The following is a 26,210-nucleotide window of genomic DNA, read 5'->3' as shown; positions in this document are numbered from 1 at the left end:
TAACACAACTTTAAACACTTCACTTCAATGAATCAACATTGAATTAATCAGCATATAATTTCAAAATGTACAAATAATATAACTTGTTTGTAATTGTAAGACATCTTCGTAAGTAGGCTATTATTACTAAAGCATACTTTCGGGTGAACAAAAAAGTCCATACCAGAGGTGGCCAACTTGCTCCACTCCCTGATCTACTGTATGAGTAGACTTCTATTCCTGCCCAGCAATAATACACATTATTATCAACTTAAGTTTTACAAGTTGAATCAGGTGTGTTAGTGCTGGGCTGGAACAGAAACCTGCACACCCAGCATACCTCTAGGAGAAGGATCGGTCTGCTACAGTTTTAATATACATTTTGTAGTTGTATACAACATTTGCTAACATAAGCTCAAGTGCCAGCAGTCACTTGAGACATTCACTGAGACCTCCTCATCTGCAGACAGGCTTTCACAGCTTTCCATATCTGAGGACAGACGTCACAAAGAAACAAACTTCATTATATTACAATTAGACAGACCTGACTATTATCTTTCTGTCTGTCTTCATAGTTTTCCCCTCTAGGTATCAAACTGGAGAATATTTTCAAAATGTCCTCCCACAACCTGCCCTATCTATCTAGTACACATACTCCCTTTTCTGACAGCTGGAGCAGAAGAACATTGCTGTTATCTACAAATGCATATTGGGGCTTGAGTTTTTAATCTACAATCTTAAAAAAGACCTACATCAAGATAGGTTAACTAGCTGATGATATTTCACTGAGCTATAGTATGTAAAGTTGGCTAGTTAGCTAACAAGCAGCTCATTATCCTACACACAGTGGCCTGCTGTAGCTAACTAGCTAGCTAATAATACACTATTTTTTAAAAACATTTTCAAAATGTATTTACTTACTTACTTGAATAGGTTCACGCCTATGCCCACGAAGCGGCCAATCTTTTGGAGCGAAGAGAAGGAGGCATCACTTCTGGTCGAAACTTACAGTAACAGGCCGCATACCTCGCATTTCATTTTTTATTTTTTATTTCACCTTTATTTAACCAGGTAGGCCAGTTGAGAACACGTTCTCATTTACAACTGCGACCTGGCCAAGATAAAGCAAAGCAGTGCGACAAAAAACAACAACACAGAGTTACACATAAACAAAAGTACAGTCAATAACACAATATAAAAATCTATGTACAGTGTGTGCAAATGTAGAAGAGTAGGTAGGTAAGGCAAAAAATAGGCCATAGACGCAAAATAATTACAATTTAAAGTTAGTGAGGGAGAAAAAAGACTCCAGCTTCAGTGATTTGTGCAATTTGTTCCAGTCATTGGCATCAGAGAACTGGAAGGAAAGGCGGCCAAAGCAGGAGTTGGCTTTGGGGATGACCAGTGAAATATACCTAATGGAGCGCGTGCTATGGGTGGGTGTTGCTATGGTGACCAGTGAGCTGAGGTAAGGCGGGGCTTTACCTAGCATAGACTTATAGATGACCTGGAGCCAGTGGGTTTGGTGACGAATATGAAGCGAGGGCCAGCCAACGAGAGCATACAGGTCGCAGTGGTGGGTAGTATATGGGGCTTTGGTGACAAAACGGATGGCACTGTGATAGACTACATCCAATTTGCTGAGTAGAGTGTTGGAGGCGATTTTGTAAATGACATCGCCGAAGTCGAGGATCGGTAGGATAGTCAGTTTTATGAGGGTATGTTTGGCAGCATGAGTGAAGGATGCTTTGGTGCGGAATAGGAAGTCGATTCTAGATTTAATTTTGGATTGGAGATGCTTAATGTGAGTCTGGAAGGAGAGTTTACAGTCTAACCAGACACCTAGGTATTTATAGTTGTCCACATATTCTAAGTCAGAACCGTCCACAGTAGTGATGCTAGACAGGCGGGCACAGGCAGCGATCCGTTGAAGAGCATGCATTTAGTTTTATTTGCATTTAAGAGCAGTTGGAGGCCACGGAAGGAGTGTTGTATGGCATTGAAGCTCGTCTGGAGGTTTGTTAACACAGTATCCAAAGAAGGGCCAGAAGGATACAGAATGGTGTCGTCTGTGTAGAGGTGAATCAGAGAATCACCAGAAGCAAGAACGACATCATTGATGTATACAGACAAAAGAGTCAGCCCGAGAATTGAACCCTGAGGTCCGGACAACAGGCCCTCCGATTTGACACACTGAACTCGCATTGTCAGCTAGCGAAACTGGACAGTTTGACTAGGCTACCGATATTCCCTAGGTTTGTTCGGCATGCAAAATTACTTCAAATCAAATTGTATTGGTCACGTACACATACTGTACAGTATTTTTCAGATGTTATTGTAGGTGCAGCAAAGTGCTCATGTTTCTAGCTCCAACAGTGCAGTAATACCTGACTCTACAATACAATAAAACACAAATCCCCCAAATAAAAAGAAAGAAATGAAGAAATATCAGAATCAGCTATGTCAGAGTCTGGACTATAAATAGAGCCTACATAAACTGAGTGTACAAAAAATGAGTAACACCTGACTAATTCAGTTTCTTGACACACACAGGAAACTGTTAAGTGTAAAATAACGAGCAGCGTTGCAGTTCTTGACACAAACCGGTGTGCCTGGCACCATCTCCCATACCCCGTTCAAAAGCACTTAAATCTTTTGTCTTAACCCATTCACCCTCTGAACGGTACACATACACAATCCATGTCTCAATTGTCAAAAATCCTTCTTTAAGTAGATGACACTCCAGATTCTAACTGCTTTGGAAACAAACAGTAGATATTGCCAAAGCAGTATAGTGGTAAAGCATTTCAGTAAATACAGTAGAATTATTTTAATTGAACCTTTATTTAATTAGGCAAGTCAGTTTAAGAACAAATTCTTATTTACAATGACAGCCTACCAGGGAACTGTGGGTTAACTGCCTTGTTCAGGAGCAGAATGACAGATTTGTACCTTGTCAGCTCGGGGATTCAAACCCAGCAACCTTTCGGTTACTAGGCCAACACTCCAACCACTAGGCTAACTGTTTTGCTGACGGAGTAGAGATATTCTGCACATTTCTGCCAATTTCTATTATCTTTTGAAGGACAAATAGCAATTCAGTTTATTCTGTCTTTTCGTTTCATTTTCTAAATTTGATTTCCCTTTGTGTTTGGACAATAGGGTTGTTTAGTGTTTTTAACAGCTGAGATAAGGGACTCTTTTCAAGGTTCAGTTCTTGGGTTTCCAGTGCTTTGAATTGTAAGGATGTTTTGGGGCTTCATTCAAATGGTGCCAAAACTTAAGTATCCTTTTTTTAATATTTACAATAAAGGGAATATTCCGAGTTCCACTCTGCATGCATTATTTGGTACTTTCTTCTGGATATTTAGGATATATTCGCAGAATTTTGTATGTAGATTTTCTATTGGGTTTTGCTCCCAATGCTTACATACAGTGCAATTGGTAAAATTTGCACCAGATTTGGATAGGAATATTGATTTTTGAGATGACTTTTTCTTTTAGTGCGTTCACTGCCAGACCAAATCTACCAGAGATTTTTTGGTCCCCGGAAGTTGGGCATGTTCAACCATGGTATTTCCTAATTTGAAGGAGTGTCTGGTGCTCTGATTCCTGGCCTTTGTCTTGAAAATCACGACTTAGGTTTTTTGAAAGTTGTTTTTGATTGTCCAGTTGATGCTGTATTTCCAAAGAATGTTCAGTTGTAACTATAGATCTTGCTCTGTTGGTGACAGTAGGACAAGGTAATCTGCGTAGAGCAGGAATCTGACCTCATCTTTGAGGGTAGGTCCAGAGGCTGCAGATCGGTCCAACAACACTGCTAGTTTGTTGATGTAGATTTTGAACGGTGTTGGACTTAAAATGCACCCTTGTCTCACCCCCGGCCCTTGTGCAAAAAAACTCTGTTATTTTATTGTTCAGTTTAATGCTACATGTGTTGTTCAAGTAAATAGATTTTATGATGTCGTACTTTACCGCAACGCTGCTTTGGAGGGTTCTGTAATATAATGTCATGTGGAATCAAAAGCATTCATAAAATCAACAAAACATGTAAATACTTTTGCTTTGCTTTTCTGATGAGCATGCTGGTTTATTAGTGTGTGTGGTTCTGTGTTTGGGTACAAAGCCAATTCGTTTTTTTGCCACCATATGGGACTCCCAATTATGGCCAGTTGTGATACAGCCTGGAATCAAACCAGGGTCTGTAGTGATGCCTCTAGCACTGAGATGCAGTGCCTTAGACCACTGCGCCACTCGGGAGCCCTAAATGTTCAACCATGGTATTTATTAATGTTTTGTACACTCTGTGTATATTGAATATAATAGTGTATATACTGGTGTATATAGACAGTACAGACAGTATATTAATATTAAAAAATATGTACAGCAGTAGTTCTATAGGATGAGCCTTGAAAATAATACAGTATATACGTATGAAGTGGGTAAAACAGTATGCAAACAATTTTAAAGTGACCAGTGTTCTATGACTATGTACATAGGGCAGCAGTCTCTAAGGTGCAGGGTAGTTAGTTGGCTAGTAACAGTGAAGAAACTTCAGTGCATGGTATTGGGGGGAGGCTAGTAACACCTCTGCCACGCTTGTAGATCAATGACTGTCAACACAGTTAAATGGACTAATCAGTTGTCACAAAATATTAGGTATTTTTGGAAAGTAGAAATAAAGTGATATGTAATATGAATTTTCTGACCGACGCTTGCTACATTTGGATCGGTTTGGGGTCCGTGGAACGACGCAGTAGTATCTTTAACATTTGAATCGGGGACCGAATCGTATCGGTTAAATGGTTACATCCCTACGTTTTAGTTAGTTTGTCTGGAAGTAGTCCGTGGGTATTTTTACTCTCTTTTGGACGTGTGTGTGTGTGTATGTCCCATTTTTTTGCTTTCCTCCCAGAAAACACTATTGGTTTTGATTTCAGCTGACTTGAATAAGGCTGATAGGAATGTGTTTGACCAGTTTGTTGTTCCTGTCTGTGTTAGTGTGTGTGTGTGTGTGTGTGTGTGTGTGTGTGTGTGTGTGTGTGTGTGTGTGTGTGTGTGTGTGTGTGTGTGTGTGTGTGTGTGTGTGTGTGTGTGTGTGTGTGTGTGTGTGTGTGTTTCAATGCTGTCCAGTGGGTCCAGCCTTCAGTTTCCCATGTTGTTTTTGTTATTGTGTGTGTGTGTGTGTGTGTGTGTGTGTGTGTGTGTGTGTGTGTGTGTGTGTGTGTGTGTGTGTGTGTGTGTGTCTGTGTGTGTGTGTTTCAATGCTGTCCAGTGGGTCCAGCCTTCAGTTTCCCATGTTGTTTTTGTTATTGTGTGTGTGTGTGTGTGTGTGTGTGTGTGTGTGTGTGTGTGTGTGTGTGTGTGTGTGTGTGTGTGTGTGTGTGTGTGTGTGTGTGTGTGTGTGTGTGTTTCAATGCTGTCCAGTGGGTCCAGCCTTCAGTTTCCCATGTTGTTTTTGTTATTGTGTGTGTGTGTGTGTGTGTGTGTGTGTGTGTGTGTGTGTGTGTGTGTGTGTGTGTGTGTGTTTCAATGCTGTCCAGTGGGTCCAGCCTTCAGTTTCCCATGTTGTTTTTGTTATTGTGTGTGTGTGTGTGTGTGTGTGTGTGTGTGTGTGTGTGTGTGTGTGTGTGTGTGTGTGTGTGTGTGTGTGTGTGTGTGTGTGTGTGTGTGTGTGTGTGTGTGTGTGTGTGTGTGTGTGTAAGGGAGGGCCTGCTGGAAGGAACTAAGTCTGGATATTGCAGCTGTTTAGTGTCCCTTTCTCACACCTGTCACCTCCATCACAATAAACAGACAGGTTTACTGCTACTTCTTCACTAAACTCTCTCCCCCTGTATGAAACACACAGCCCCGCATGCAAGCACACACACACACACACACAAAATATAGATTATTGGGACACCCCCCCCACAGTGTGTGATCACTGAACATATTTCATGCTTTGAAGTTTGACCCTGTGCAGTTAAACTGATTACTGTGGTTAGATACTATGCTTCCGTACATCAGATATGCTTTATACCCGTACTCTTCACTACAAGTTCATGATTTGCTAAAGCTCATATCTGTGTTACCAACACAGATGCATATTTATCTAAAATTGATACTAGGTCATAACAGTGGGTAACAATTGGGGGAAATACTTCACATAGCCTAGGCCCTACACTACATTGAACTCTGTAAAACCAACACCATGGTACAACCATCAATTGATCTGATGTTCTCTCTGTGTGTGTGTGTGTGTGTGTGTGTGTGTGTGTGTGTGTGTGTGTGTGTGTGTGTGTGTGTGTGTGTGTGTGTGTGTGTGTGTGTGTGTGTGTGTGTGTGTGTGTGTGTGTGTGTGTGTGTGTGTGTGTGTGTGTGTGTGTGTGTGTCTGAGATGCTCTGTTGTACTGAGCCAACCGTAAGTAAGCATTTCACGGTGAGGTCTACCCCTGTTGTATTCGGTGCGTGTGCGGTAACATTCGATTTGATTTGAACCACCCACAGGATGACGAGGCGTGGTAAATGTGGTCTACAGACATGCCGTGGTTTCTTGATATAGAGCATCCAAGATGGCGTAGCAGTGTAGGCGTGTTTTGTTTCGCCCTCTCATGTACTTTTGTATTTTTCGTATTTTTTGTATATATTTTTTTTTTAAATTCTATCTCTTTTCGATTTTTAATTCGATTATACCTTCCTCACCCAACCTCACCCAATGTGATACGGAATTGCTATTATTTTTTAACTTTGGAACACATTCAAGAACCTCCAGTAGCTAACCAGCTAATCAGCTACAAGCTATTTAGTCATTTTTAGCCACTGCTAGCAGCGTTTACCTTCTGCACAGACACCAGCCCTGTTATTAGCCTGGATATTACTCACCAATTTACCAGCATCGGACTGTCTCTCCACAACAACGCAGGATTCCTGCCGTAATCCCTGAGCCACTACTTCTGATCCTCACAGCTAGCTTGCAGCTAGCGCCACTGCCACGAAGCTAGCACCAGTTAGCAAACAAATTCTACAATACCTCTTTCGCAATCTGGCTTGGATTCTCTGTCGACACGGCGCCCCGCCGCACCACCACGTCTGGTCTGCCGACGAATACCCCATCCGCTGTGCCCTCAACCGGCCTCCGTCTGAGCAGACCTCCTCCGTCTGAGCAGACCACCCCCGGGCTACTAACTTTAAACGCCGCGTGCTAGCGTAGTGGTGGCTTCCCTGCTCCATCTACGGCTGCCCCCTGGACACTATGATCACTTGGCTACATAGCTGATGCCTGCTGGACTGTCCATTAATTCACGGTACTCCATTCTGTTTATTTGTGTTTTATCTGTCGGCTCTGTGTTTTAACTCAGGCTCTGTGTGTAGTTAATCCGACCCTCTCTGCCTAGTCATCGCCATTTTACCTGCTGTTGCTGTGTTAGCTGACTAGCTGCTGTTATTTCACCTGTTGTTTTAGCTAGCTCTCCCAATCAAGACCTGCAATTACTTTATGCCTTACTGTATGTCTCTCTCAAATATCAATATGCCTTGTATACTGTTGTTCAGGCTAGTTATCATTGTTTTGGTTTGCAATGGAGCCCGTAGTTCCACTCCCCGTACCTCTGATACCTCCTTTGTCCCACCTCCCACACATGCGGTGACCTCACCCATTGTGACCAGCATGTCCAGAGATACAACCTCTCTTATCATCACCCAGTGCCTGGGCTTGCCTCCGCTGTACCCGTGCCCCACCATACCCCTGTCTGCACATTATGCCCAGAATCTATTCTACCACGCTCATAAATCTGCTCCTTTTATTCCTTGTCCCCAAAGCTCTAGGCGACCAGTTTTGATAGCCTTTAGCCGCACCCTCATCCTACTACTCCTCTGTACTACACCTCGGGTGATGTGGAGGTAAACCCAGGCCCTGCATGTCCCCAGGCACCCTCATTTGTTGACTTCTGTGATCGAAAAAGCCTTGGTCTCATGCATGTCAACATCAGAAGCCTCCTCCCTAAGTTTGTCTTACTCACCGCTTTAGCACACTCTGCCAACCCTGATGTCCTTGCCGTGTCTGAATCCTGGCTTAGGAAGGCCACCAAAAATTCTGAGATATCCATACCCAACTATAACACTTTCCGTCAAGATAGAACTGCCAAAGGGGGAGGAGTTGCAATCTACTGCAGAGATAGCCTGCAAAGTTCTGTCATACTTTCCAGGTCTATGCCCAAACAGTTCGAACTTCTAATTTTAAAAATGAATCTCTCCAGAAATAAGTCTCTCACTGCTACCTACTACCGACCCCCCTCAGCTCCCAGCTGTGCCCTGGACACCATCTGTGAATTGATCGCCCCCCATCTAGCTTCAGAGTTTGTTCTGTTAGGTGACCTAAACTGGGATATGCTTAACACCCCGGCAGTCCTACAATCTAAGCTAGATGCCCTCAATCTCACACAAATCATCAAGGAACCCACCAGGTACAACCCTAAATCCGTAAACATGGGCACCCTAATAGACATTATCCTGACCAACTTGCCATCCAAATACACCTCTGCTGTCTTCAATCAAGATCTCAGCGATCACTGCCTCATTGCCTGTATCCGCTACGGGTCCGCGGTCAAACGACCACCCCTCATCACTGTCAAACGCTCCCTAAAACACTTCTGCGATCAGGCCTTTCTAATCGACCTGGCCCGGGTACCCTGGAAGGATATTGACCTCATCCCGTCAGTTGAGGATGCCTGGTCATTCTTTAAAAGTTACTTCCTCACCATCTTAGACAAGCATGCTCCGTTCAAAAAATGCAGAACTAAGAACAGATATAGCCCTTGGTTCACTCCAGACCTGACTGCCCTCGACCAGCACAAAAACATCCTGTGGCGAACTGCAATAGCATCGAAGAGTCCCCGCGATATGCAACTGTTCAGGGAAGTCAGGAACCAATACACGCAGTCAGTCAGGAAAGCAAAGGCCAGCTTTTTCAAGCAGAAATTTGCATCCTGTAGCTCTAACTCCAAAAAGTTCTGGGAAACTGTAAAGTCCATGGAGAACAAGAGCACCTCCTCCCAGCTGCCCACTGCACTGAGGCTAGGTAACACGGTCACCACCGGTAAATCCGTGATAATCGAAAACTTCAACAAGCATTTCTCAACGGCTGGCCATGCCTTCCTCCTGGCGACTCCAACCTTGGCCAACAGCTCCGCCCCCCCCGCTGCTACTCGCCCAAGCCTTCCCCAGCTTCTCCTTTACCCAAATCCAGATAGCAGATGTTCTGAAAGAGCTGCAAAACCTGGACCCATACAAATCAGCTGGGCTTGACAATCTGGACCCCCTATTTCTGAAACTGTCCGCCGCCATTGTCGCACCCCCTATTACCAGCCTGTTCAACCTCTCCTTCGTATCATCTGAGATCCCCAAGGATTGGAAAGCTGCCGCGGTCATCCCCCTCTTCAAAGGGGGAGACACCCTGGACCCAAACTGTTACAGACCTATATCCATCCTGCCCTGCCTATCTAAGGTCTTCGAAAGCCAAGTCAACAAACAGATCACTGACCATCTCGAATCCCACCGTACCTTCTCCGCTGTGCAATCCGGTTTCCGAGCCGGTCACGGGTGCACCTCAGCCACGCTCAAGGTACTAAACGATATCATAACCGCCATCAATAAAAGACAGTACTGTGCAACCGTCTTCATCGACCTGGCCAAGGCTTTCGACTCTGTCAATCACCATATTCTTATCGGCAGACTCAGTAGCCTCGGTTTTTCTAATGACTGCCTTGCCTGGTTCACCAACTACTTTGCAGACAGAGTTCAGTGTGTCAAATCGGAGGGCATGTTGTCCGGTCCTCTGGCAGTCTCTATGGGGGTACCACAGGGTTCAATTCTCGGGCCGACTCTTTTCTCTGTATATATCAATGATGTTGCTCTTGCTGCGGGCGATTCCCTGATCCACCTCTACGCAGACGACACCATTCTGTATACTTCTGGCCCTTCCTTGGACACTGTGCTATCTAACCTCCAAACGAGCTTCAATGCCATACAACACTCCTTCCGTGGCCTCCAACTGCTCTTAAACGCTAGTAAAACCAAATGCATGCTTTTCAACCGTTCGCTGCCTGCACCCGCACGCCCGACTAGCATCACCACCCTGGACGGTTCCGACCTAGAATATGTGGACATCTATAAGTACCTAGGTGTCTGGCTACACTGCAAACTCTCCTTCCAGACTCATATCAAACATCTCCAATCCAAAATCAAATCTAGAGTCGGCTTTCTATTTCGCAACAAAGCCTCCTTCACTCACGCCGCCAAAGTTACCCTAGTAAAACTGACTATCCTACCGATCCTCGACTTCGGCGATGTCATCTACAAAATAGCTTCCAATACTCTACTCAGCAAACTGGATGCAGTTTATCACAGTGCCATCCGTTTTGTTACTAAAGCACCTTATACGACCCACCACTGCGACCTGTATGCCCTAGTCGGCTGGCCCTCGCTACATGTTCGTCGTCAGACCCACTGGCTCCAGGTCATCTACAAGGCTATGCTAGGTAAAGTGCCGCCTTATCTCAGTTCACTGGTCACGATGGCTACACCCACCCGTAGCACGCGCTCCAGCAGGTGTATCTCACTGATCATCCCTAAAGCCAAAACCTCATTTGGCCGCCTTTCCTTCCAGTTCTCTGCTGCCTGCGACTGGAACGAATTGCAAAAATCTCTGAAGTTGGAGACTTTTATCTCCCTCAACAACTTTAAACATCTGCTATCTGAGCAGCTAACCGATCCCTGCAGCTGTACATAGTCCATCGGTATATAGCCCACCCAATTTACCTACCTCACCCCCATACTGTTTTTATTTATTTACTTTTCTGCTCTTTTGCACACCAGTATCTCTACTTGCACATGATCATCTGATGATTTATCACTCCAGTGTTAATCTGCTAAATTGTAATTATTCGATTTATTGCCTACCTCCTCATGCCTTTTGCACACATTGTATATAGATTCTCTTTTTTTCTACCATGTTATTGACTTGTTTATTGTTTACTCCATGTGTAACTCTGTGTTGTTGTCTGTTCACACTGCTATGCTTTATCTTGGCCAGGTCGCAGTTGCAAATGAGAACTTGTTCTCAACTAGCCTACCTGGTTAAATAAAGGTGAAATAAAAAAATTAAAAAATCCTGTATGCCTATAGTAGCAGAATGTTCTTTGGGCCTCAGATGGACCTAGTGTGTGAGGAATCTCTTCTCCCACAATCCCAGTCCCACATGGCACTCTATTCCCTGTACTGCACTACTTCTGACCAGAGCGCTACGGGCAACCCAAGACTCTCCTTAAAGCTCTCTTATCTTTTTAAGTAGCTACCTTACCTGTACCCCCCCCCCCCCCCCGGTGCAGCCGCAGAAGTAGCAGTCGCATGGATTAAGGCCCAACCCTACCCTGCCCTATCCCGCTGTCTCTCCATCCTGCCTTTATTAGGAGACAGTGGCAGCCAGGCAGGCTGTGTGTTTAGGTTAGCAATGTGCTGCTCTGAGCTGAGCCAGGGCCAGGGCCGCTCCACACAGCCAGCCAGAGCCAGATAAGAGGCCCATCCTGCTCCTTCAGAACGTTTACTCTGGCTTCCACATGAGAGCCACGTTCCCGCGTTCATTCCTGGCTTGTGTCATTGGAGCTGACATTTTCGGGGCGTCGGTGCAGAATTCTCCCTGGTCTTATATGGGTATCGATGAGCGGAGGATTGAGTTGAAGAGGTGGAGAGACGCACTGAGTTCTGTGGAACATCAACAGAGAGGACAGACTTTCGGAGCAGAGGGGGGGTGATGTGTTCTGGGAAGCTCCTGTCCTTAAAATGTGTTTAGTCATGACGGATGATGCAGCATTGTGACACAGACACACACGCACGCACACACACACACACACACACACACACACACACACACACACACACACACACCCCCCCACACACACACACACCCACACACAGTGCAATTATATAATCTGACTAAGTCAATTTAGGTTTACTGACCATACCTGTCCTGGTCCAAGTATTGCACTACTATACAAAGATGAATAAATACTGCCTTTGAGGCCAACTCGTAGAGACAGGATGTAAACCATACACACACGGCCGATCTGCTGACGGCTGTCTTAGTAGCCTAACATAAACACATTTCCATTTCACATTTTTTCTCATGTAGCAGATTCTCTCATCCAAAATTGACTTACAATTAATGCATTCAACTTAAGATAGCTAGGTGGGGCAACATACATATCACATGCATAGAAAGTTGTCAGAGCTAGAAGGGGGGTGGTGGTGGTGGTGGGGGGGTCGAGGTTAGAAGGAGGATTATTTAAGATCGTGTTTGAAGGTAGGGGCTTCAGATGTTTTTGGAAGATGGGCCGGGACTTTGCTGTCCTAGCTTCAACTGGTTCCACCATTGGGGTGCCAGGACAGAAAAGAGCTTGGACTGGGCTGAGAGGGAGGGGTCGGAGGGCCACCTTCTTATACAACACCCTCTAACTTTGATCATTAAACACTCAGACATTACCCATCCAAACCCTCTCCCTGGCTCTGTGGCTGAAAATACACACTTTGAAGCCTTTTACTGCTGGGGTAGACTACCTTCCCCTGCCACAGCATGACCCTATTGCTCAGTGGCAGAGGCCAATTCACACCTTTGTGTTCGGGACCAGGTTGCCAGTGAACAGTTGGACATGGCTGCAGAGAGACAAGCGGTTAGAAAAACTCTGCAGCACTTCAACACACTCCACCACTGGACCCTTACTAGGATAAGCCTCCACCCTGGACTTCCAAACCATGTGTTAGTGCGTCACTGACCTGACAACCACTATACACTATTCACTACCACTAGTTCCATCCTCTGTAAAGTCGTGTGTGTCTGTCTTGGGTGTGAAATAAAGTGTGAATTGTACCCCTGTCTCCTGCTGGTCATTATCAGTCCTCTGGCCGGGACACTGGGACAGTTGTACCTATACTACACTGACACAGGTGAATGCCAAGAGTGTGCAAAGCTGTCAAGGCAAAGGTTGGCTACTTTGAAGAATCTCAAATCTCAAATAAATGTTTATATTTTTAACACTTTTTTGCTTACTACATGATTCCATATGTGTTCTTTCATAGTTTTGATGTCTTCACTATTATTCTACAATGTAGAAAATAGTAAAAATAAAGAAAAACCCTTGAATGAGTAGGTGTGTCCAAACTTTTGACTGGTACTATTCATGTACAACGTTTTGTATACATTATTATAATCATCTACTTCGTCACATATACATTTTTTTTTAAATCGAGCTTCGCCAACCAGCAGTGAACAGTGTTTTCCCCAAAAATATCCTGACACGAGGGGGGCTCAAAAGCACGGTTAATGTGCACTGTCATTCTAGAATCAACCACTATTAACAGTGTCTACCACTAGGATCCAATTCTAAGTACATGACAGCTTTCTGACAAGTCAATAAGGCTCTTTGACTTTTTTTTGTTTTGCAATGTACAATAAACTTGTTGTATAGGCCTCCTTTATCTTTTTTTGTAAAAGCACATGTATATGTGTGAAACTGATTAGCAAAAACATGGGATTTTATGTTTGAAGTTGTATGTAATGTTAGTAGTTAGTAGCCTAGTCAAGATACACCATCATGCAATATTGGCACTCTACACTCGAGACAGACCAAGCGGAACAAACGTAAACCTTGAATTTGGAGGTTTAAAATATCCTTCCAAGTTGACCTATTTTAAGAAAAGCAGTTGGTTGGTGAATATAAAGTCTAATATCTTTGATTGGCTGATGCAGAATTTGTTACAGGTAATAATCACTGTCAGCTGGTGAGGTTAGTATAGGACTAACTTGTTCCAGGTTATCTGATGGGACCAAATTCAATGTAGTGTTCTTTCACGTGCAACTAAACTCAGCAAAAAAAAGAAACGTCCCTTTTTCAGGACCCTGTCTTTCAAAGATAATTAGTTAAAATCCAAATAACTTCGCAGATCTTCATTGTAAATGGTTTAAACACTGTTTCCCATGCTTGTTCAATGAACCATAAACAATTAATGAACATGCACCTGTGCAGCTTACAGAGGTCACATTTATGAAAACTTAGGACACTAAAGAGGCATTTCTACTGACTCTGAAAAACACCAAAAGAAAGATGCCCAGGGTCCCTTCTCATCTGCGTGAACGTGCCTTAGGCATGCGGCAAGGAGGCATGAGGACTGCAGCGGCAGGGTGGCCTAGTGGTTAGAGCGTTGGACTAGTAACTGAAAGGTTGCAAGTTCAAATCCCTGAGCTAACAAGGTCCAAATCTGTCGTTTTGCCCCTGAACAGGCAATTAACCCACTGTTAGTCGCATGTCTGTGGAACTTGATCATCAGAGAGGCCGTTTCTTTTTTTGCTGAGTTTATGTCGACGATTGTAATTGGCTGATGAGCATTTTGAGACAGAAGTTCAGGTGAAACGTATACTTTTTCTAATGTTCGTAGGCATGGACCTGCAGTGTTCACACGTCAGCCTGTCCTTCACGTGTGCCCTTGTTCATTTTGGTGCCTAAAGCAGCACTGTGGTCTTGTGAGGAAACATCGTAGCCTGTGCTGGAGGTTACATTCAGTGATTTATTTTGAAGAACAAGCCCCCGTGTGCTGTGTGGACTGGGGTCTGTTTTGGATTGTACGTTTGTGTGATGGGTGTTGTGGCCTTTCGGGCAAAGAGACAGCCAGATGTGCCTGGGGAGGGGCGGTGGTGGGAGATGGGGTGGGGGGGAGGGGTCTACGGGGTGGGTGCGGGGGACTCACAGGGATCATGTTTGTTGCCGTGATGGCTGCCAGGAAGGTGGGTGAGGAGAGGAAGGAGAGGGAAAGCGAGCATACACACACACACACACACACACACACACTGGTGGTAAACACTGGGTGACCTCTCTCTCTCCCTCCATCAGGCAGCCACTCAGCTAACATGTTGCCTTATTAGGGTTGACTACTTGGAGTGGAGGGCGGCAGGTGGACCCGGGAGGGGCAAGGGTGAGGCAGAGTTAAACATGTAAACATTGCCATCTAAGCCCACGTGGTGCCATTCAAGAGAGACAAATCATGCATTTCCAATATCCAAAAAGACACTGACAGTGTTATGTTCGGTGTGTGTGTGTGTGTGTGTGTGTGTGTGTGTGTGTGTGTGTGTGTGTGTGTGTGTGTGTGTGTGTATGTGTGTGTGTGTGTGTGTGTGTGTGTGTGTGTGTGTGTATTGCTACACTTTGGTTCTATTTTCATGTTCACAGTGTAAAGCCTCAGTACAGTGTTGTTCTCTGCAGTGAGTCCAATCTCCATTCACTCTCAGTGGGTACCACAATAGGTTAGCTCTAATTTGTCAGGCATCGACCCTCTGGTATACTGTACATCTCTGCTAATTCAGGAACAAAGACTGCTTCTCAAATGGCACCCTATTCCCTATGTAGTGCACTACTTTTGACCAGGGCCCTATGGGAATATACAGAATATATTCTCTGTACACTGAGTGTACAAAACATTAGGAGCACCTCCCTAATATTGAGTTGGACACCGTTTTGCCCTCAGAACAGCTTCAATTCGTTGGGCATGGGCTACAAGGTGGCGAAAGCGTTCCACAGGGACGCTGGCCCATGTTGACTCCGATGCTTCCCACAGTTGTGACAAGTCGGCTGGATGTCCTTTGAGTGTGGCGGACTATTCTTCACACGCAGGGGAAACTGTTCAGCATTAAAAACCCAGCAGTGTTGCAGTTCTTGACACACAAACCGGTGCGCCGGGCACCTACTACCACCTACTACCAAAGGCACTTAAATAACTTGTCTTGCCCATTCGCCCTCTGAATGGCACACACACACAATCCATGTCTCCATTGTCTCAAGGTTTAAAAATCCTTCTTTAACCCGTCTCCCCTTCATCTACACTGATTGAAGTGGATTGAACAAGTGACATCAACAAGGGATCAAAGCTTTCACCGGGATTCGCCTGGTCTGCCTAGGTCATGGAAAGAGCAGGGGTTCCTAAAATCCCTATATCGGGAACAGGGTGGCATTTGGGACGCAGGCCCACTGTTTGGTACGGCTGCCTATGTCTGTGTATAAGTTATGGTGTTGGTAGTTGACGCTCCAGATTCTAACCACTTTGGAAACAGACAGTAGATATTGCCAGAGCAGTAGTGGTAAAGCATTTCAGTAAATACAGTACAATGCACTGAGGATAATGAAATGCAGTTCATTTCAGTAGTGATTATAATAAGTACATATAGTCGTGTATACAGGTACAACACTACTGCTGTTGTATTGTGTAATCTTCGGTCGATACATTTAATGAAATCAAAATATGATTATAAAAAGAATGGCTAATAAATAAACAAAATGTACACAGATGATGGTTACACTATGTATTATCATTCCTCCCGTGTCCCTTCCCTGTTTGATGTTTTGATGTTTTAAAGATGGAAGTAGATGCGTGAGCTGGGGATGATGGGCTCGGGGTCCCTCTCCTCGTTAGAGACATCGTGTTGGCGAGACAGTGCGTCTGCCTTCTGGTTCTTGGATCCCGGGCGATGGGCTAGTGTGAAATCGAACCTGTTAAAAAAAACAGAGCCCACCTAGCCTGGCGAGCGTTCAACCTCTTGGCTTCTTGAATGGAGACCAAGTTCTAATGGTCCGTCCAGATCACGAAAGGATGAAGTGCCCCCTCCAACTAGTGTCTCCACCCCTCAAGGGCCCACTTGACTACCAAGAGCTCCCGGTTGCCTACATCGTTGTTGCGTTCCGCTGGCGAGAACCGCCATGGTGAGAAAGGTGAATGGGTGCAGTTTCTTGCCCTCCTCGTTTCCGCTGTGAAAGAACCGTCCCTGCTCCGGTGTCCGTGGCGTCCACCTTTACCACAAAGGAATGAGATAGGATCAGGATGAACGAGGATGGGTCAGAGGTGGAACGTCCGTTGAGCTCCACAAATGCCTTGTCAGCCTCGGGAGTCCAGCAAAAATGGGTCTGGGACTTGCGGGTTAGAACCGTGAGAGGCACTTCCACCACACCAAAGTTCCATATAAAATGGATGTAAAAAATTCACGGCTGTAAAAATTGTCAAACCCGAGGAACCACTGGACCTGCTTGAGTGAGGTGGGATGGGGCCAATCGGCGACCGCCTCAACCTTTAAGGGGTTAATTTGGATGCCCTCAGTAGAGATAATGTGATCCAGGAAGGAAACTTGGGATACGTGGAACTCACACTTCTCAATCTTGACATATAGTTACCTCTGCAGGAGGCGTCTCAGGACTTGACGGACGTGCAGTATGTGTTCCGGAAGGGTTTTCAAGAAGATCAGGATGTCGTCGAGGTAAACAAAGACAAACTGATTCAACATATCCCTAAGGGTGTCATTGACCAATGCTTGAAAGACTGCCAGTGAGTTCGGTAATCCAAAGGGCATGACTAAATACTCATAGTGACCACTAGGGGTGTTAAAGGCAGTTTTCCACTCATCTCTCTCCCTGATTCTAACCAGATTGTAAGCCTTGAGGAGGTCCAGTTTGGTGAAGAATTGGGGGTAGCGATTCTTGATCGTAATCTGGTTCAGCCCTCTGTAATCGATGCGAGGACGCAGGCCTCCATCCTTCATACCCATGAAGAAGAAGCCTGCACCAGCTGGTGATGTAGAGGGGCAAATGAAACCTGCCTCCAGCGACTCCCGGATGTAATTGTCCATGACTGCTGCTTAAGGGGTTGAGAGGGAGTACAGACGGCCCCGGGGAAGTGTGGAGCCGGGCGGCTTTCTTTCTCACTGAAGGCCTCCCAGAGGGCGAAGTATTCGGGAGGGAGAGCGGGGAGAAGTCTTGGTCTTCAATGGATGCAGGAGGACACGGCGAGGCTCTGGTGGGGGTCGAAGAAATTTAGTCTGGCAGTCCTTACCCCAGTCTAGTAGGTGTCCCATGGACCAGGAGCCTAGGGGGTTATGTAGCGCTAGCCAGTGGTAACCCTAGCATAAGGCGGTTTTCATTTTGTGAACTATTGGTTGGTGAGCGGACCCCAAACCTCACAACCATAAAGGGCAATGGGTTCTATAACTGATTCAAGTGTTTTTTGCCAGATCCTAACTGGTATGTCAAATTTTGATGGCATAGAAGGCCCTTCTTGCCTTGTCTCTCAGCTTGTTCACAGCTTTGTGGAAGTTACCTGTGGCGCTGATGATTAGGCCGAGGTATGTATCATTTTTTGTGTGCCTCTCTCTCTCACACACACACACTATCTCTTTCTCTCTGCCTCTCTCTCTGCCCCTCTCTCTCTCTTACACTATCTCTTTCCTCCCATGCTATCTCTGCCTCTCTCTCTGCCTCTCTCTCTGCCCTTTCTCTCTTCTGCTTCCCCTCCCTGTAGTCTTACTCTATTTGTGATGACTTAGACAAGTGGTATTTCTTGTCCATTATTGGACACTGTCTGAACTATTTCACCATTGTGCTGCATTATTGAAACCTGTCCAGGTTTCCAACAAGTCTATGCCAGTGTGTGTGTGTGTACATGTGTGAGTGGGTGTGGTTGTATGTATCGGTCTCTCTGTGTATCGGTCTCTCTGTGTATCGGTCTCTCTCTCTTACCTGCTACACTCCTCAGTCCTCCTGGCACCATCCTCCAATCCATTTTCAGCGTTTTTATCATCAGGGCTAATTTCTGTCTGTAATCTGATTAGTGGCTCTGAACAGCTTTAGCACTCTGCCTCCTGCCTCTCATCTCTCTCTCTTTCCCCCTCTCTCTTCCCCCTCTCTCTCATCTCTCTCTCCCCCCCCCCCTCTCTCTCTCTTGCTTACACCTGTCTCTCGCTCTCCTCTCGCTCTCTCTCTTACTCTCTCTTCTCTCTTTGTCTGTCCCTCTATCGGCGCTGATCTCCCTGGCTGAGCTCACACACACACACACACGCACGCACACACACCGTGTCTGTCTGTCTTTCAGACTGCTGGTCTGAGCTGGCGATCCACTCAGTGGGGTCAGGCCTTAATGCTACTTGCCTCGCTGTGTGTGTGTTTGTCTGTGTAGTACATTACTGCCACAGTCTGTCAGTCTGTCTGCATCACTGCTGCTGTGACTGTCTGTAAGCACCGCTAGCTGTGGGACAACAGGGAGCCTGTCAGCAGCGTATGTTCTGTCCGTCTTCAGCCTCCCTACAAACATGTTCCGGAACCCACGGATCACTAATTATCTGAGCCATGTCAAATACAGTGTCGGTGGGCAAGGTAAGGGAAAGGAGGAGGAGGGGACTCTGGAGTGTGTGTGTGTGTGTGTGTGTGTGTGTGTGTGTGTGTGTGTGTGTGTGCGTGTGCGTGTGCGTGTGTGTGTGTAAGGGCTGCTACCGCTGCAGTAGCACCATTTGACTAATGAATCAAGTATATATATATTTGTCCATGTGGACTGAGGAAGTGTACCTGATGTTGTCTCTTTATTACCTTCTCCTCATCTGATACAAACGTCCCTAGTAGTCAACAGGTGCTTTATCCGTGGTACTTTATTACTGTATGCTGCAGATCATTACACCCCTCTCATCCATGCACTTCAGGGCTTGTATGTATCAAGCGTCTCAGGAGTGCTGATCCATTGAGATTTCCGCTAGGATCTGTCAGGTCCTTTATCTTATAGTGAATGAAGAGGGGGGAACTGATCGTAGATCAACCCTCCTACTCTCTCATAGTCCTATCAGACTATGAAAGCTGATAGAGAGGGTGGTTTCCATGACTTTAACTGAGGATGGACACATGGTAAGTCTATTCGCTCTCGTGATTCCTGCCTGCCTTGAGACGAGGTGCGGTTGTTTTAACAGGGTCTATTTTTCACCTTGTGCCTCCCTCTGTGTATTTATAGAAAATCCCCTTCTTCACTGAGCTCACTTTTGACCGACAGTCTCCTAAGCTCGTCTCTGGCGTGTCCTTTTCGCACGGCTGCCCGCGAACCAATTGGACATTGTCATGGGTGGACGACTGACCCTGTCTCTGATTTCGATGACCTGATTGACACATTCGCTCTCAGGCCACCACCCGTGACAACACCTGCACCCACCCATACATACTCGGGCCGGCTCTAGCCCTTTGGGGGGCTGTCACGCAAAATAGTATCCCCCTGCCAAAAAGCCCCGCCCCCCCCCCCCGCGTCACAATGGGATTCGATAAGCTATTAGCGTCCGTTGCTATGTCAATGGTGTGACGGCCGAATGCGTCGATTGTTTGAGATCATTACAGTCTAAATGGCGTTATTTTCATCCCCCACTATGTAAACAAAGCCGATTTTCCACGACAATTTCATTGTTTAAACCAGTTTTGTTTAGCTAATTAGATGAAAACATGACTTCAAACGATCCAACCCCCCCCCCCCCCCCACCTCACAGCAGAACATTTTAGATGACAGTGTAGTTTGATTAAAAGAAAACTATTCTTCAATTCGTGGACCTTGGTTGGAGAGCAAGGTAGCGGCAGTGTTATTAGATATTTTATTGAAAAAGCTGTTGTTTCGCTCTCGTTTTCCAATGATTATTGATTGATATTGAAGAAGTGAGTACCTTATTTAGGCTGGAGTCTAGAGTTAGTCTCTGTAGCTGGTGCTGGTTATCTACAGTGTGTAATTCCATCATGTTTCCGTTTAGGTGATGATGACGACGTAATATGCTTTTTCGTCAGATTGCAATGGAAGATTGAGTCGTAGTAAAATGCGGTGGTATTCCTGTTTTTGGTCCACTCTGACACAGTCTTGATATGTCTTTGTAATATTTATGTAATCAGTCCTTTTTTTATCAGTTAAGTCATTTGGCGAGTTTCACCACACTGTTTCACCGCACTGTGTGACAGGAAAAATCTAACCAATGAACATACACAGAAGTAGGCCATGTTTTTCTAACATATCTTGTCTGTTCTGTTTCTCCAGGCTTTGGAACTGAGGCTCCAGTCAAACTCTGCACGTCAACCCCATTGCCAACAGAAACTCTAAGGTGAAGGAAACCATTTTGTATGCACTTTTCACTTGTCATATTCTGACATATACAAGTAGACCCATTTCACAGTCGCGTTGTGGCACGCACAATTATGCGTCAGAAAGAGAGTATTTTTATCATAGAAAGTGATTGAGCCAACATTAAACTTCAGATGAAAGTGAACAAACGTAAGGTCATTTGATCAGGTTGTTATTGCAAACATTACACACTGTAGTCCTGAAGAACGTGCTTGTCGGGCCCCATGTTGTTATATCTGCTACATCATCAAGATAGGGATAGACAAGGATAAGGGTAGGTTCTTCCGACTGGTTTAAAGACTAATTCAGACTGGTTTAAGACTAGGCTCCTGATGAGATACCCAGGCAGGCAGAGTACCTCCTCTATGAAACCAGAACAGTCCACAGTCCGGATACAACCCCCACTGAAACCACAAAAACACCGTTACCAACAACAGCACAAGGGCAACAAAATACTCCAGCTTTTAATGCTTACTGGGCAAAATTAGCCCAGTAAGCATTAAAAGCTGGACATGCTTGGAGCAGCTTATCCTACGATACTTTGTTCAAATGGCAGAACAGAAGAACTGTAACACCTCCAATCAGTAGGCCCGCCCTCCTATCCTGATGGAATTAGTGTACTTCTGCAACTGACAGCTCATTTTCTGTACCCATTCGAAGCTAGTCTATGTCAACATTCTCCACTCTTTTCCAAAATTGTGCACTTGCACACTTCCTGAAATGGATTTAACAATGTTAAACATTCCTTCCTACCAATGCTCAAACCAATCTAATGTTATTCCATATATCATACTAAAGCAGTTGAACGTGGCATTTCATACTAAAGCAGTCGAATGTAATATATCATACTAAACGAGTCAGAGCAAACTGTTGCGATCAAGACGTAGGATACTATACGCCTTATAATTCCTATTATATTGTATGACCGCTATTACATTGGTAGGCAAATGTAATGTCACCTAACGTAAAGTAACATAATAAATGGAGTGGCACGGATTTTAGTAAAATATAACACGTCTTGCTCTGAGGCCAGTTTGGGGTGGAGAATCAGAGATGCATTAAGTAGAGCTACTACAATTCATTTCATTTGTGAATGATAGGATTTCTATGGTCATGTGGTCATTCATTCATGTTTCATAGAGTTGCACTGTTTCACATCGGACCATTTTGAGATCTTTTGATTGACAAGTAAGTGGGTCAGAACGTTTCATTGTGACGGCGGAGATGTTTAGAAGATACTTGCCTGGCTGTGTGTCCTTTTGATTGCTCTGGATGAAGCCACTAGGGCATGATCCTGATCGTTTCCTGGAGGTGTGCCATGTTAGGGTTAGGGGTTTAACCTAGTTCTTAGCTAGATCCCTCTTCCCTCACGGAAGTCGAAGTGTAACCGATGTGAAAAGGCTAGCTAGTTAGCGGTGGTGCGCGCTAATAGCCTTTCAAACGGTGACGTCACTCGCTTTGAGACCTTGAAGTAGTGGTTCCCCTTGCTCTGCAAAAGCCGTGGCCTTTGTGGAGCGATGGTTAACGATGCTTCGTGGTTGACTGTTGTTGATGTGTGCAGAGGGTCCCTGGTTCGCGCCCGGGGCGAGGGGACGGACTAAAGTTAAAACTGTTACAGAAGCACAGTACAAAATTACCCAAACTGACCCTTGGGACTAACGGTATGTTTATCCACTTAAAGGCAGTGAATACAGTAATAGTAGTAGACATGACGGTGTCTTCACCATCTTAAAATGGTTCCTCAACGTCAGCAACTTAGTGGCCTTGTGGTTAGAGTGTCAGCTCTGAGATTGTAAGATTGGAGGTTCGATCCCAGCTCGGGTCGTACTCGAAGACTAAAAATGGTAATCTATGCTTGGCACTCAGCGTTAAGGAGTTGGATTAGGGGATAGAGCCTAATGTGCTGTCCAGGGGGTGTACTTGTACACCAAGCTGCCTCACGCTACAGAAACATGAGGTAGTATCATTTTTTTTTGTCATTTGACCAATATGTCCAATATGTGAGATGATATATCCAGTACAAATTTGTGCGGGCACCTCACTGAAGACTGGTATACAATTTATATACAGTACATCTTCAATAGCAATAGTCTCATGATAAGATGTTAGATTCTTTGGAACTCTTTTACTTTCAGCTTTCAGAAGGACTTTTCCTTCAGGGACAAGACCGAGCTGGTCAAGAGTGCCACTGATATCGATGCCAATCTTCTGCCAGTCCTACCCAAGGGTGAGCTTCTTCCCAAACACAGACAGCATCCCAAATGGCACCCTATTCTATATGCAGTGCACTACTTTTCACATGTAGTAACCTATGTGTCGGGGATTTTGGGACGCACACATAGTTATTGCGATAGGAATAATGAACTAACTAACAGATTACTGTCGTGCCATGTTTTATAATATTTTATATGTATTTTTTCCCAGTTTCAGAATTAAAGAAACGTTTTGAAAGCGCTGTCTCGAGCGATTTAGAAATGAACAGGTATGTCTGCACATGTCAACATCGTAATCCTTGACAACCCTCCATCTGTCCCTCCTTTTCATACATCCTTCAGTTCTCATCAACTCTCATAGCTACCTCAGACCGTTTCATGTTGTTACTGTGTAGGGCTGTAAAAGTCTGGAAATTTCCGCCAACATTCCCAGGTTTTCCTTATTGTCACGATCGTCTTGATATGAGAGATTGGACCAAGGCGCAGCATGATATGAATACATCTTCTTTTTTATTATACGAAGACGTAACACGAAACACTTATACAAACTAACAAAAACAACAAACGACCGTGAAGCTACAAACGCAAGTGCACACACAAACTACTTACGTTCAACATAGACTAGACATAGAAAATGACCCACAACAGCTAAAGCCTATGGCTGCCTTAAATATGGCTCCCAATCAGAGACAACAGTAACCAGCTGTCTCTAATTGAGAACCCATTCAGGCAACCATAGACTTTCCTAGACAACTACACACAACACCAAACCATCTATTCTACTTAACCCTCTAAACCATAGAACCCCCTAGACAATACAAAAACACATACTTCACCATGTCACACCCTGACCTAACTAAAATAATAATGAACACAAAGATAACTAAGGCCAGGGTGTGACACTTATGTCTTGCTTACTCCATTCTAATTCTGGGAATGTTCCAACTGAGATTTTTGGAAAACCTGGAATTGTGCAAACCTCTCCTGTATAAACAGGAGTCACTGTTGAGGACCTCTTTACTGAGGAATTGTGGTTGTTTTTCATGATTATGTTATATTTTGTTGGTGTATTTCCTATGCTCCTATGCTGCCTTAATTGTGTAATTGTTGTGTATTTGTTGAGATGCAGGGCGCCCTTGCAAAAGAGACTTTCAATTATTTATTTTTTAATTGCAATATATGATATTATAATATATCTATATCCCCCTGTCTGTCTCTGTCTGGTATGAAGCAGGAAGGAAAGGATAGCCAGGCGTCTGGAGGGTATCGAGAGTGAGGCTCCTCTTGCCCTGATACCTAGCTGTGCCGGCTTGGTGGCCAACCGCATGCTGGAGGAGGACCCGCCACGATACACCCGGGCCTCAGACCCCTGTGAGCCAATCATGGGTACGTATACTGACCACACAAGGCAATGCAAGCCCTGTATGAAACATATACTGTAGACTTGGCCTACTGTACTTAGATTTGAAAGCTCCTCGTAAAGAAAAGTTGAAGCCTCATAATGTATGCTAGTGAGGGGGAATGCATACGACACCTAGACCCTTATTCAGAGCATGGGTTGTTAGGTTCGGATTATTTTGGGATGGAGAAAGATTATATTTGGGAGAGAGGCATGGTAGGTCTGCCTGTATGTTTAACTGTGTGTCTGAGTTTCTCCTGGTTCCACAGTGAGACCATGCCATGTTTGAGACATTGTTGTGTTCATATGATTTAGGGTACGTCCCAAATGGCACCCTGTTCCCTATATGGTAGTGCCCATGCGGCTCTGGTCAAAAGTGGTGAACTATAAAGGGAACAGAGTGCCATTTTCGACACATCCTTACTGCGTGCTTGTCTCCCTCCTCGTTCCACAGTGAAACGTTACAGCAGAGAGCAGGTGGAGGTCCCACAGATGCCGGTGTCCTCCCCAGACAGACAGTCTAGGACCCGGGGCAGACCGGGGGACCATCCTGGACCGGCCGCCCACCCCCATGCAGAGCCTGTCCTATCCTCTTCCGGTGGCCCAGTGGACCCAGCCAGCCTCAGTTCCAAGGCCGAGCGGATCGCCCGCTACAAAGCAGAGCGCCGGCGCCAGCTCTCCGAGCGCTACGGCATCCTCTTGGATCAGGAGATAGACATGGACTACAGTCCTCGCTACTCGTGCTCACGTAGAGAGTCTGACGCCTCGGATAGAGGGGCCCCAGCGGTCACAGAGCGTAGGAGAGACAGAGATAGAGAAAGACAGGAGGTGGAGGAAGGAGGAGGAGGAGGGCGGGAGACTTCCCGCAGAACTCCCTACAGCTCTGGAGTGGGCAGGATCTACATGCAGGCTCACCCTGCTGAGCCTACTCCTGGCCACGCTCCTGCCCCAGGTCACGGTCCAGCCCCTGCAGGCCCGACCCATACTCAAGCCCCTCTGACCACCCGGGAGAGGGCCGGCACCTTCTCAGAGCGGGAGAGGATGATGAACCTGGAGAACTACCGGCGGGCCCAGGAGAGGACGATGCCAGGTGGCCTCAGAGGAGCCAGTAACAGGCCCCATGATCATGCCCAGGCCCCCTCCATCCAGCAGCCCAGCCCTCCTCTATCCAGGGCCTCCTCCAGAGAATCCTGCAGCGTGGCGGCCATCCCCAGCTCCCCTCGTACGGCCCGCCGGGCCTCCCTGCCCTCCACACGCTACGGCATCTCCCCCGGGGACCTGTTCATCGAGCAGCAGGCTCAGGCCATCCTCAGCAGACAGGGGTGAGTTCAGATCGGCTTTGATGTCATACTGCACTCTGTCTCCAATGAGTTTGATCTCTGTGCTCAGGTTGCTTTCATTTTGAAATAGGTGCAGGTGCTGAGTACAAAAACCCCGAATGTAAAGATATTGGCACAGTAATGAATGCTCCCACTGTCTCTGGGGTGGGAGCAATGGCTTGGCTAAAAAACAGGTTGCTTTCACCATTGACTGACCACTTTAAGGAGTAGTTGCAGTATTTTGTTGCCCTTGTGCTGTTGTTGGTAACAGTGTTTATGTGGTGCCAGTGAGGGTTGTATCCGGACTGTGGACTGTTCTGGTTTCACAGA

At 45.6% G+C, this 26,210-nt stretch overlaps 1 protein-coding gene across 1 annotated transcript in view; it reads left to right on the top strand.

Annotated features, from left to right (window-relative positions):
• LOC129824452 (uncharacterized) overlaps positions 1 to 26,210 on the top strand; it is a 145,065-nt gene that overhangs the window by 70,948 nt on the left and 47,907 nt on the right. Inside the window, exons 4-8 of the mRNA XM_055884132.1 lie at positions 20,866 to 20,929; positions 23,085 to 23,176; positions 23,374 to 23,431; positions 24,394 to 24,548; positions 25,016 to 25,883. Of these exons, the coding sequence (XP_055740107.1) occupies positions 20,866 to 20,929; positions 23,085 to 23,176; positions 23,374 to 23,431; positions 24,394 to 24,548; positions 25,016 to 25,883 (1,237 nt within the window). The remainder of the gene's footprint in view (positions 1 to 20,865; positions 20,930 to 23,084; positions 23,177 to 23,373; positions 23,432 to 24,393; positions 24,549 to 25,015; positions 25,884 to 26,210) is intronic.

The sequence above is a fragment of the Salvelinus fontinalis genome, chromosome 26, assembly GCF_029448725.1.
Source record: "Salvelinus fontinalis isolate EN_2023a chromosome 26, ASM2944872v1, whole genome shotgun sequence".
NCBI lineage: Eukaryota > Metazoa > Chordata > Actinopteri > Salmoniformes > Salmonidae > Salvelinus > Salvelinus fontinalis.
The sequence above is the reverse complement of the archived record's forward strand: the minus strand, read 5'-3'. Positions and strand labels throughout refer to the sequence as shown.